Source organism: Urocampus carinirostris, chromosome 3, assembly GCF_059441175.1.
Source record: "Urocampus carinirostris isolate Australia breed hairy pipefish chromosome 3, RoL_Ucar_1.0, whole genome shotgun sequence".
NCBI classification, from domain to species: Eukaryota; Metazoa; Chordata; class Actinopteri; order Syngnathiformes; family Syngnathidae; genus Urocampus; species Urocampus carinirostris.
In genome coordinates, this window is record NC_142351.1 from 27,345,629 (window position 1) to 27,359,579 (window position 13,951).

Sequence of the window (13,951 nt, forward strand, 5' to 3'; positions counted from 1 at the left end):
GAAAACAAGAGAAAAAAATGCTGCGTCACGTCAAACAAGGACAGTTTTATATATAGATGTTCTCAAAGGTAAATGTCACTTGCAGGCACCCACTGTAGCTGTATCTGCCAAATGGCAACCGGAGAACATTTAAGTAATGCATATTGACGTTAATTTACTCAAATTAAAAGTCCCAGACGCACTACTTTAGGATATACGAAAGATACAAAATTTCAAAAATAGCACATGGGTGTCTTTGCAGAAGCTCAAGCTCTTTTCAAAAACAGACATCAGCTAAAAATCAGAGTTTAAAACCATTACCGTAATAATTTACTGTGTATGAGCTTTTGTAAGCGATTCTATCACTTTACAGTTGGCATGAGTTTCCCGGGTGGGGTGGATCATTTGAGGTGTCCTTAAAAACTTGTAAGTGTGTGTTAACAATGTCAAACAGAGGTCAAATAGCCATTATGATTTAAGGAAGGAAAGGAAAATAATTTAATAATCAAATCTTACATCCCTGAATGATAATTGGATTGTGAGCCCCCAAAAAGAACCCCAGCCCTCCAGATAAGGCACACTTGTTCCATTAACTTACTACTACTATGAGAAGGTGTTTTCCAACCTAAGATAAAATGAGCAAAACAATTTTACTACGCATTTCTTTCTCAGCCTTTTTGCTGTTTTGGTAACCAGTAGTAGCAAGATGGTTGTCAGTTGTTGTATGACTGTTGCCTTTAGGTGAAGCTCATTTTATGTCAAATAAATGTGAATTTCCGGACTTATTAGAATTTTAAAAGACTGCGTGTTTGTAGGATGGTTCATGTATTTTTTTATTATTTAAATCAATATTGTTCTTTAGAAAAAAAAAATCACCATTAGGAGACACTAAATAATACACGATGTCGGTTTGAATACCATTAAATATGTAAAATAAGCCCTGAGAGTAAAATTAGATTTCAGATTTGAGTTTAGTAGAAATACACCACCTACTATTAAAATTCAAACACTAAAAGACATTCAAAAATATATAAAAATAAAGGAATACAAATAAATTAACAATATACAAGATGGCGGCACGCATGAGTGCAGCCGCAATTAGCTCTTCAGCTACTTTTACATTTATGACCGTTCTCTATTTTGTTTTCTCTTCTGGACAAATGTCAATAATGCCTACAGTCGCCAGGAACTTATAAATTTGGGGCTGAGTCTGAATTGTGAATTTTTTCTGCAATTTATATGCTGCCTTTGATATCCCAAAAGAAATTCAAAAGGACTACAGGATTTTGGTGGGTGGCCAACCCACTTACGAAGAAATGCAGATGGCGTAGCGATCGTATATAAAAGCGAAGATAAGCTAAGGGAGCTACACCAATGGGACTGCAAAAATGATTTTGGAAAAAGCAGAAAAAGGAATGATGATGATGATGGAAGTACGGCCTTAGCCTACCAATATTTTGCCTGTCAACATGATTTCAGGGATGTGGAATTATAAATTTTCTTCATTGTAATGTTCTGTTCACTCACTTTTGAAGGATTTTAATGCTGCTTTGGTTAGTGTCCTAGATTCCGTGGCACCCCTGCAGGATAAATATTGACCAAAAAGATGAGCGCTTTGGTTTACTGATAAAACTAGATCACTTAAATGATACTGCAGAAATTTGAACAAAAATGGTGTGTTACCAGGGCAGCACGGCGGCGCAGTGGTTAGCGCTTGTGCGGCACAGTTCATGTCATGGGAACCTCTCGTGGGTTCAAATCCAGCTCCTGACTTCCTGTGCGGAGTTTGTATGTTCTCCCCGTGCTTGCGTGGGTTTCCTCCGGGCACTCCGGTTTCCTCCCACGTTCCAAAAACATGCATTTCAGGTGAATTGGCCGGTCCAAATTGTCCCTAGGTGTGAATGAGCGAGCGAGTTGTCTGTCCCTGTGTGCCCTGCGATTGCCTGGCAACCGGTTCAGGGTGTCCCCTGCCCACTGCCCGGAGATGGCTGGGATGGGCTCCAGCCCCCCCGCGACCCTAATGAGGTTAAGCGGTACGGCTAATGAGATGAGATAATGAGATGAGATGGTGTGTTACCAAGCTTGAGGTTTTCCGTCAGACGTGGTGCGACAGCTTGCTGAACTATAAAGCAGCCCTTACCTCTGCTATAACAACCTATTTCTTCAAGATAGTTGCTGCACAAAAAATAACCCCAAAAATTGTCTTCAACACTGTATCCTTGCTCATGAGGCAACAGATTATTTGAGATGATTCTACCCATTCAGCTCATGTCTCTATGGTCTTCTTTTATAAGAAGAGTCAAGAAATTTATAAAGACCACGTGATTGTGTCACATGTATAAGATCTGGCGGGATGGTGGCTAACTGGTTATTTTTCCCCCCTGTTTAACTGATTTGTCACTTGATAATCTTTCACAGCTGGTGAGTAAGGTTAACCGACTACTCTCCTGTTAGGCTCTCTTTCGGGCTCTTTGATTAGAGATCTTTTTGAGCTCCTTCGACCTTATTATCATCATGTCACTGTCCTTAGGTGTTGTTCCAGCGGCTCTTAAGCCCGTTATCATTGAACCAACACTTAAACGACCCAACCTTGACCCGGAAAGCCGACGTAATTACAGACCTGTGTCAAATCCCCCAGTTTCTTTCTAAAGTACTTGGAAAGGTTGTCACAAAGCAGCTGAATGAGCTTATGACTGAAAATGATCTTTTTTAAATTATGCAGTTTGGATTCAGGGCTCAATACTCTACTGAGACATCCCTGGTTAAGATAACCAATTACTCTTGAGCTTAATCACTGTTAAAGCTACTGGACATCAGTGCTGCCTTTGAGACTGTGGACTATAATATCTTACTAGATTGGTCTTTCAGGAACTGCCCTTCCATGGTTCGGATCCTACTTCTCATATAGGACACAATGTGTTAAATATGGTGAGATGACCTCTAAGTTCTTCAATTTAACCTGTGGCATTCGACAGGTCTCAGTTTTTGGTCCCATTCTTTTGAGCATTTATAAACTTCCGTCAGGTGATATTTTTTGCAAGTACAGTGGGACCTCGCTAATCTTTTTTTTGTCATTTTTTTTATTTTTTATTTTTATATTTTTATTTTTTCTAAATTATTTTTTTAAGCATTTTTGAAGGGGCGTCGCTACTTTGTGGTTCCAGTTCGCGGGTTCAGAGCTTCGCAGGTCAAAAAAATAATAATAATAGAATAAAATAATAAAAAAAAAATTATATATATATATATATATATATATATATATATATATATAATTTTTTTTTTTTTTTTTTTTTTTTAAAGCATCTTTGAAGGGGCGTCTCTACTTCACAGATTTTCACTTTTCGCGGGTGGTTTTGGTCCCCATTAACCGGGTCTAAAAAGTAATAATAATAAAATTTAATGGGTTTTGGTCCCCATTAACCGCGATAACTGAGGTCCCACTGTATAGTATCAGCTTCTATTGCTACGCAGATGACACTCAACTGTATCTTCCAATGGAGGAATGACCCTTTATCAGGGGTGGGCAAACTTTTTGAGTCGGAAATTATTTGAATGCAACACAAACCTTTTCCTCTTTTTCCCTGTTTTTTTCTCCTTTTTTTTAATTCCTTTTTAAAAAAATCTCATTGTGTTTATTTTTTCCTTGCTGTTACTTTTTTTTTTTTACCCCTTTTCCCTTTATCTGCCTCTTTCTTTTTTTTTCTGGCTTTTTTTCTGAAATTTTCCTGCTATTTTTTTCTCTTTTTCTTTCCTTTTGTTTTGTTTTTTTCTCAGCTTTTCACTACTTTTTCATTTTGGTATTTTTTTCTTTTTTGTTCTATTTCCCCCCTTCCTTTATGTCATTTTGTGCACAATTTTACATAATATTTGGTCGTGTAGGGATTAAAGAAGCGAAAACAACCCGAAGAGCCGTTTGTGACTTGAAAGAGCTGGTTCTTTTTAGTGAGCCCAGCCGAAGAAGCCGGTTCTCGAAAAACTGACTTTACTTAACTTCGTTCAACTTCGACATTGACACAGCATCAGGGGAACCCGTGTATTTTTACCTTCATGCACTGTAACTTTATTCGCTTTTTAATTAGCAATTTCGAGTCCTCATTTTTGTGAGCTGGCTAGATTTTCTTGTGCGCGGAAAAGCTCTGGGTAGTGCGCAATTGCACACACACGCAGAGTAGAGGGAGCATTGGTAGAGAAGCACCTTTTCCGTTACTGGCTCCATCTAGTGTTAAAAACTGAGAAGTGCAACAGAGTTGAGCTCAAACGCCATGTGCGGGCCATATTCAACTATATTTTCAGAATTTGCTGCGGGCCAATAACTGACCCGCGGGCCGTAGTTTGGACACCCCTGCCCTATATGTATTGTGAAAATATGGAAACCTGCCTCAATGAGAATAAAAGATAGATGCCACTTAAATTTTAGCGCCTCAACCCTAAAAAGACTGAAATGTTAATTATTGGTCCATCTAAATGTAATATCACCCAGAGTGACTCAGTTAAAAATTTAAGTGTCACATTTGACCCTACTCTGTCCTTCCATTTACACGTTAAGACCATTATTAGAACAGCTTTTTTTCCATCTTCGCAACATTGCACCACTGTCCCAGGCTGATGTTGAGATTAGAATTCATGCTTTCGTTACCTCCTGCCTCTATAACCGTAATATACTACTCTCCGCTCTCCCGAAGTCTAGCATCAAGACTCTGCAGCTGGTACCAATTGCTGCAGCGAGGCTTATAACTAAGAAAAGAAAGTTTGATCACATTACCCTAATTTTAGCTAACCTGCATTGGCTCCCTGTCATCTTAAGACAAGATTTTAAGGTTCAGTTGGTCTTATACTAAATAATGCATGGCCACGGCCCATCATGTCTTCCAGATTTAATTTCCCCCTATGTTCAATTACCCCCTATGTTTTTGCTCTGAGCCTTAAGTGGGAAAATGCTAGTCTTCTACTTATACTAAAAGCCAAGAAGAGATCAGCAAGCTTTAGAGCGTTCTCCATTCAGGACACAGTGCTGTGGAATGCCCTACCCTGAGATTTCACCTCCTAATCAGAGGAACTGTTGAAATCTAGGCTTAAAACACATGGATATTCCATAACTTATGAATTACCAATATTTCAGGTTGACAATGTCTGTGTATTGTTTGTTGATTCCCTTCTCAATGTTTCTTAATTTTCCTTATGCTGAGGTTTCTAGTTTTTCCTTGCCCACATTCAGGTTTTAGATCTGGGGATGGTGTAATAATAGTGAAGTCTGTAATATTCTGTTGTCTGTGCTGCCCATTGAGACTCCTTGTGTTAAGGGCTATACAAATGAACATGACTTCACGTGAAACTATTTTTTACCAATGGGAGGTGCTAAAACTTGCGCACAGTCCCTTCAAACAAAATGTTGTGGCTTTGTCCTCAATATAATAAAATCCATATTTCATATATTCTTTGCGATACATGTCTCTTTGCTAGATAGAGCTCTTGTTACATCTTGTACATCAAAGTGGCGCCACCGCGAGCGGCAGCCTTTCCAGCAGCTACGTGCTATTTCGCACTTTTTGTGATTTGTTGTTGTAAGTGTCTGCTTCTATCTCTTGTGTTTTTCGTCCCGTTTGACAACTACACTTTGGATTACTTCCTATCCTATCGTTATGGGTTTTAACGCACAAAAATGCGTTTATTCGAGGAATCAACACTTTGCCCTGAAGAATTCTCATGCCGGCGTGATGAGGAAGCTCTATCGTGGATGCATAGCCGAAGCTAAGGCTAAGCGGCTAGCTGCGTTATAAATCTTCGGTATTGTCCGTAATCATGGTAAATATGAACTCTCTACCAAATAAGACAGACGAACTGGCTGTGCTGGTGAAAAACATCAAAGCGCACAGGGAGTGTAGTTTGCTGCGTTTTACGGAAACGTGGCTCACGGACGCTAACGTGGAGCTATCCGGAGCTACCCGGCTTCAGCGCTGTTAGACTGAGACACAAAAGCCTGCAGGAAGCGGAGAGGAGTTGGACTCGCTATCTACGTGAACACGAGGTGGTGTATCCCTGGGCACAAAGATTTCCATCTGCTGCAGGGACGTAAAACTTTTGGACTAGCGTGTGACGTCATCCGCTCCGCTGTGGCTAAACTACAACAAAGCACCCCGAGGGCATCCTCTTAATCTGTTAATAAACAACAAAGGAGACTGCTGGAAGTGTGAATTTCCCAACGGGGATGAATAAAGTATCTCTCTCTCTCTCTCTCTCTCTCTTGTTGGTAATAGGATTGAGTGGAGAGGTGTTGCGAAAGGATAGTGTGATGTTTGGACACATTGTAAGGGATGGACTGGGCACCCGTATGATGCGGCAGGGGTAAACCAGTGAAAGTTGTCGAGCCCTGCTGTTGAACAGAAGAGTGTGTTGTGTCACCCTGACCCAAGTGACATGGCCGCTTTCTCGTGTACCGTTTCATCTAGAGCAGGGGTGTCAAAGTCATTTCAACTCGTGGGCCACACGATAGAACAAACATTCTGTCGGGGGCCGGACTAGTAGATTAAAGAGAAAGAAAAAGAGAGATAAAGAAATAAGAGAAAGAGGGAGGGGAAAAAGAGTGAGGGTGGGACAAAGAAAGAGAAAGAGAGTGGGGGAGAGAGCGTGAGAAACAAAAGAGATAAAAAAAGAAGTCATGAAAGAGGGGGAAAGAAAGGGAGAGGAAGAAAGAAATCCAAAGAGAAATAGAAAGACAGAATGAGAGAAAAGAAACAAAGGGAGAGAGAGAGAGAGAGAGAGAGAGAGAGAGAGAGAGAGAGAGAGAGAGAGAGAGAGAGAGAGAGAGAGAGAGAGAGAGAGAGAGAGAGAGAGAGAGAGAGAGAGAGAGAGAGAGAGAGAGAGAGAGAGAGAGAGAGAGAGAGAGAGAGAGAGAGAGAGAGAGAGAGAGAGAGATAAATAAATAAAAGTACAGTGTCTTTGTTCGAGGCACCTTTCTTTGGCAACATCAAGTGGACCTATTTCAACCTGCAGCTCGTTTTTCTCTTGCGCTTCTCTGAGCGTTGTCTCACGGGCCGGATTCAATCCTTTAGCGGGCCTGATCTGGCCCGCGGGCCGCCTGTTTGACACCTGTGATCTAGAGGGACGAAAGCATGACCCACTTGGCCATGTTGGCCATGGTCAATTTTTTGGGTGATTTTAGCAACATTTTCCTTTTTTCTTTTCTTTGTTTTTGTGTATGTGTTTGTCCTGCTGTCTGTCACATCTCTCGAGGGATATGACCAGGGTAGATGGATGGATAAATGTTTGTTGCCATCCCTAACGTATGTGAACAAACTTTATTCATCATTTTCTGCAGTGTGAAATAATGGGTAACACTTGCATTTGCACAGAATTGTTGCCAACTCTTGGTAAGAAGTTTAAATGACCCTTAGTTTTTTGGGGGGTTTTTGGGCATATTTTTGTTATGGCAAAGACTCGTGACCAGACCTAAAAACACTGCTCGAACTTAACACCCACCCATTACATCTGTGTATTACAGCCAATAGTGTCAAGCAACTTTCACTTGAAGCAACAGTATAAGTGCAGTACATCTGATTTTAATGTTTAACCGTGGTTATAATTGTGTTTGATATAATGTTTGTTTTGTCAAATTATTGCTGTCGAAAATTCTAACAGCAATAGTTTTTAATTGAGCACCAGTGGAAAACATGTCAAATACATGGAGGTGATGTCAGGACAAAATCAGACGATAAAGTTCCCCAGAACTTATTTTGGAACCGGAAGTAAATCCGATTTCCTTTCATTTTTTAGAGCCATCTGTCAAAAATCTCACTAAAATTCCTAACCTGTTCCTATCATCACTCTGGAGCTCGCCCTGTGCTGTGTAATACAGTCGTTGTTTTCATTCACAAATCATTTCAAGGGCGATACCTTACGACTTACGAAATGCAAAACTCTCTCAAGTGTCCTGAGAAAAATGGGGAGAATAAAACAACGGTGGTTCATCATTAGTGCTCGCACACTTTGAGAAACTGGAAACCATTCAATGACGTAAGCGGCTAATGCTACTAGGGGACTTTTGGTGGGAGGAGGATACAGTTCCCTGAATGACTCATACCTACAGGAGAACATCTGGAGTTCAAACTGAGGTTGTAGAACAACACAATCGACCCAGCAATAGCACCCAGAGTTTTTCAGTAGCTCACATGTATTTTCTAAGGACAATTTTCAGTTTCTAGGTTATTAAAACCACATAACTGGGTGCGATGTAACATGTCAATGTCGGGCGCGTTACTGAAAGAAAGTAGTTACCAGTTACTTCATTTAAAAAGTAATTAAGTTACCCGCAGGTTACAGACACCAAAAAGTATTCTGTTACTTTAAAAGTCAAAAATCTTGAAAAAGGTTTGATGAAAACTTGAAAGGGAGACCTGACGGGGTAATTTGAGAGAGGGTCTTGGGGTGGCAAAAATCTTAAAAGGGAGATTTTGGAGTAGCATAAAAAAGATTGTTGGTGTGTGGGATCTTGCGACAAGTAGGGAACTGAAGAAGGTCTAGAGGAGAAGCTTGAAATATTGAAAGGGACATTTGAGAGTTGAGATGATTGAAGTGAAGTGAAGTGAAGTGGAATTAGTGATGTGCAAAATGAAGCGCGGCTTGTGTTGAGTGACAAATGAAGCCCCACTCAAAGTGTGTGTTGTAGATGTAGCATACCGTGACTGAGAAAATGAAGCCACGTTTTCGGCTAATCGAGCAAATTTTGTCCCGTGACCGGGCCTGACCAATCGATTACTCTTGCTGACGTGTACAGAAAGGGCTTGAAACAGTTTTAGCTCAGCTCACTAAATACCTCCTAAGCAGCTTTTCAGATTTCTTTGTTGCTTTAATCCTTATATTACCAATTTTCATGAAACAATATGCACAAAACAAATCAGAGTATTTATGGTCGAGCTTGGGTATTTAGTTTATGGGTAGCACCAGGACAGGATAGTTGAGAGGGTTTTTGGAAAATGGGGTGATGCTGCCATGACTTGCATTAAGGAAGTAGCAGTGTAACGTAGAAACACACCTAGTAGTAACGACAGTAGAGGTACAAAATGTTATTAATAAGGCGTTGAAGTACTTGTTGCAGCAGAAAGCAATTATGCTCCTGAAACATGTTCCCTTTTAACGGGTAGTCCCTAAGCAGCATGCAACAATTATAGAGTAAAAAGTCGGGGTAATTTATGGGTAATTTTCCTCTTCTTAAAAAATGAATGCTGACAATGTCACATTACCTTCTTTTAACCCTACCTTGACAAACACAAGTAACATTTTTCACATAAAAATTGTCATTTCTTAATCACTGGTGAAAATATTTGCACTATAAAAGCTTTCAAGATCGGAATACAGTGCGGCAGATAAGGGTGTGATGTACTCCAGATGTGTTCACACTTGATGCTTTTGTACTTATACAGATGGACAAAAGAGGAAAAAGTCACTCCGGAGGAAGTTGGATTCTTTATCCAAAGAGAAGAGCAAAGACAAAGGTATGCATGACTATTCCAGTTCATAAATATTTTTTATTATGTTTTTGTTTTTTAACTCCCAAACTGCCTTTTGTCTCGCTATTGCCAAAACTCTGGCCCGACTCTCCTCTGGCGCAGATCGAGACAAAATATGGTTAGGTTTTTTAATCCGGCCCGCTGAAACAAAAATGGTAAAAATATCATGACAATATATATCATAGGAAATTAAAGATTACTAAAAAAAATCTTTTTGTGTTTTTTGTTTTCTCACCACTTTCCCTTTGTGTGTCTACTAGAAATATAATACCACGGATAGACAAAAGAATTACTACAAAACTAAATATCAAATGTATTATTTTGCTTTTATTCTGAAAAGAAAAAAGAAACAAATATTCAAGAAATACTACTACAATAATACCTCAAAATTGCTACTACAAAATACCGGCGAAATACTACAACAGAAGTATTACAAATAAACTCTAGAATTGCTACTGAAATACTACAAAAAGACAACAGCGGAATTACTACTAAAATACTACTACAGTAATACGACAGAAACACTAAAAAAAGCCATAGGGATACAACAAACTAAATATCATTTTAAGTACTTAATACAATGATATATTATTTTGCTTTAATTCTGAAAAGAAAACATATACTACAGACATGCTACAAAAATGTTAGTGCAGTAACGCTATAATACGAAAATACTGCTACATAAATATTACAGAAACGGTGGGTTGGTGGTTGTGGGAATGCCCGTTCCTCTAGGATTGTTACAGCACTATTTCCTGTTATGTATTGTGGTGGCGCCCATCCCTCTCCAGGCCAAACAATTTTTTACTCCAGAAAAACTACAAAAATACTGCAGAAATACTCAAAAAATACTATGAAACTACAACTAGAGTAATAATACAAAAATACTAATATAAAAACATTACTACAGTTAAGTTACAGAAATAGTGCAACCATGCAACATAAATACTACAAAACAAAATATCATATTAAGTACTAAAAACATGGACCTAATGGGTTATTTCGCTTTAATTCTAATTATAAATACTACTGAAATGCTACAAAAATACTATTACAGTAACATTATGACCATTATTCAAAAAATAATGCAGAAATATTATTGAAAAATTACAAAAATACAATTAGAGTTATACTACAAAAAATACGTTGTACTAAACCAAATACCATATTAAGTACTTAAAGCAGGGACCTAATACAATATTTAGCTTTAATGTGTTTCAAAACCAATATGAATCAAAACATTTAAAATTAAATATAAAATGTAGATTTCTGCATGTATGTTTATTTATAAATGCAAATGTGAACAATTGAATAGGTCTCCAGGGGCCCCCGCCAAATTTTTGAGCCCAATACAGCCTGTGACTCCAAAAGTTTGCCCACCCCTGCTCTAGAGAGATCATCATCAGCATGTGAACTGAGTGGCAATACAAAATGAAGTCTTGCTAACAGTTTGTATCTGGAGGCTGCATGTTTTGGATGCAGAACATACTGTACCGTTCTTAAAAAGGGGCCGGGGGATTGGAGTTACCAATGAGATAATGTGAAACAGGTTTTTTCTTATCAAACGAGCCTGGGATTTTTCAGGAAACAACTCTCATTTTGAAATTTAACAACACATAAGATTATACCCTTTGCTGATACTGTTGCCGATTCGTTGTACAATCGTGTCAGAATAGAAAATATTGAACCGTCAAAAGTCTGTGACCTTTATTGACCGAAAACTGCACTTTTAAGTTAGCTGGCATAACAATCTTTTAATAAAAATACCATTCGAGAAAAAATAGTCCACGTTTTTACGAGTATTATTTATATAATACTTAAAAGAAACAAAGCGGACTTTATTCAATGTTTACCACATACTCACGATATTTCAACTTTCTCAATTTATACAGGCGAATGGAACAGCTGCGTCAATGTCTGGTTGCTTAAGTTTCCTTTAATCCTCAAGGAATGATTACAAGCCATTGCCATTTGTTCTGTTACTGTGGCAAGCACCAATGACAACAAAACTAAAAGATACATCTGTGTTGCAATCTGGCACTGTTCTCCACAGCATGGTTGCCCTGGCACTGTCTATAAAAAGAGGGCTCAAATCTTGAATAGTCATAGATCCGAAAACCCGTGACAAAAACACCTTGGAGCAGAACTGAAAATGACGCAGCTGAAAATGATGTCAGGTATGCGGGAACATACATGCACTGCACCAAAAGGACTTGACATCAAATTCCCCACGCAGTTGGTGCTAGGTTCAAGCCAGGCTTAAAATGTAAGAAATGGGTGTGAATAAGTTCATTTCTATGGCTGATTGAGCTTGTGACGTAAAATCCGGGAGTCAATATTAAGTTTCGTTCAGTTTTTTGTGGTTTGTAGTCTGGAATTGACGGTACCTCTCTATGATTTTCACTTTTTAACCATCTTTAGGAGTGGAAAAGAAATTATGACAAGTGTTTTTTTTACCTCTGATCACCTTAAAATGAATCTCTTGCTTTCTTTTTTTCTCTCTCTCAGAAAGCTTTCCTCAGGCCTTCAGTATTCCCCTCGCGCAGGTCATAGCGAACGACAGAACGCACAGGCAGCGCCAGGACAGCCACCGCCAAGACCCGCCGCAGCGAGAAGAGCACAAGGACTCGTCTGACCTCGTCTCCTCCCTTCTTCAGGTCGGACATCTTTAAACAAAGAGAAGTTAGCATGCTCATTTAATTAAAACACTTGAATCATCTCCAGTTTGCTACCAAGCGATCATCTAATAAGGAACTCTCCAGCAGCAACTCCTCATTAAGTTCGACATCTGAGACGGCAAACGAGTCAACGTCTCCTAACACGCCTGAAGTCGCACCACGTGTGCGCAGACGGGTGAGTAGCTCCTCCCTTTTTATGTTCATGCACATCAGCAATCAGAAATGAAAATGTGTGTTCTGGGGCTAATGGAGGAAAGCAAAATGAGAGATTATTCTTATCTTCGGTTGCATGAAAGCAGGTTAAATTTTGCTCACCACAGTTACCATAGTGATTTCTTCTCTACATTTAGCCTGCTCCAGGCTAACAACAGCTAAGATTTTCTCCAGCGATATCTCTGTGAAAAGTGAAAAGGTTTTATAGCATTGTATAGCACGTGTGCGGCACAGTTCTGAGGTCATGGGTTCAAATCCAACTACCAACTTTCCTGTGCGGAGATTGCATGTTCTCCCCGTGCTTAGGTGGGTTTCCTCCGGGCACTCCGGTTTCCTCCCACATTCCAAAAACATGCATGTCGGGTTAATTGGCTGGTCCAAATTGTCCCTACGTGTGAATGAGCGAGCGAATTGTCTGTCCCTCTGTGCCCTGCGACTGGCTGGCAACCAGTTCAGGGTGTCCCCTGCCCACTGCCCGGAGATGGCTGGGATGGGCTCCAGCACCCCCGCGACCCTACTGAGGATAAGCGGTGCAGATAATATAACCATTCATGCAGTATTCTTTCTGTCCAAGCGTGAGAACTTTGTTCTTTACGAAGGTTCAATTAAAAAAACATTAAATGTATGATTCTTAAAATAAGAAATGATTTATGACATTGATAATAACATAGATACATTTATTTACGATAAGATAAGATGTGGTACTCCAGAATAAACATATAATAAAAGTCTTAAAAGATGAATAGGCAAAAACCTTTCCGCCGCATTACCTGGGAGTTGAACCTGACACTCTTGTTTGGAAGGCAAGTTATACCAAAAAAAAACATTGAATACACTTCAGTGTAACCTACAAATAGCAAGCACTTTCATTGAGCCAGTGTGCAGACTTTCTACCTGTCCTTAATAACAGCACTCGTGTAACCTTTTTTTCTTTATTCATTATTTATTTCACACCTTCACAAAACTACATAAGGAGCTGTTATCCAGCCGTAAAAGACGGCGGGCAACACGTTCCATATTCTGATCAACGATTCTGGAATGAATCCTGGATGTCTGTTTAAAAATGTATCCCAAATATCTCCAGCCAGCTGGAGAAAGCCTAGCCTTTGCATCCTGGTTTGGCAAGCCAGACTGGTTCATTCAGTTAACCTGGATGTCTTAATTTCACCTTCGTGCAATACCTCTCTGGGTCCAGGGTGGCATGTCTGTAGATTCCATCACTGATTTGGATGACAACCAGTCCCGCCTGCTTGAGGCGCTGCAGCTTTCCCTGCCTGCCGAGACGACGAACAAAAAGGAGAAGCAGAGGGACAAAAGGCTGAGTCTCAACCCCATTTACCGCCAAGTGCCCCGCGTTGTTGACAGCTGCTGTCAACACATTGAAAAATATGGTATGCATATATAGTGCACAGTACACTCATGTTTACTTCATATGTTTCATTGTTCTTATTTCTATTGCACCCTCAGGTTTGCAGACAGTTGGGATTTTCAGGGTCGGGAGTTCAAAGAAGAGAGTTCGACAGGTTATTTTTTTCCTATATTTCATTATATTCTCACATATTAAACAGAAACAACTAG

At 39.6% G+C, this 13,951-nt stretch overlaps 1 protein-coding gene across 2 annotated transcripts in view; it reads left to right on the forward strand.

The window, feature by feature from the left end:
* The window catches only part of LOC148369337 (rho GTPase-activating protein 6-like), a 109,626-nt gene that overhangs the window by 81,027 nt on the left and 14,648 nt on the right, over positions 1-13,951 (forward strand). For both annotated transcript variants that reach the window (XM_088331316.1, XM_088331318.1), the window contains exons 3-7: positions 9,396-9,467; positions 11,991-12,139; positions 12,207-12,335; positions 13,569-13,764; positions 13,841-13,896. In XM_088331316.1, coding sequence (XP_088187442.1) covers positions 9,396-9,467; positions 11,991-12,139; positions 12,207-12,335; positions 13,569-13,764; positions 13,841-13,896 — 602 coding nt within the window. The remainder of the gene's footprint in view (positions 1-9,395; positions 9,468-11,990; positions 12,140-12,206; positions 12,336-13,568; positions 13,765-13,840; positions 13,897-13,951) is intronic.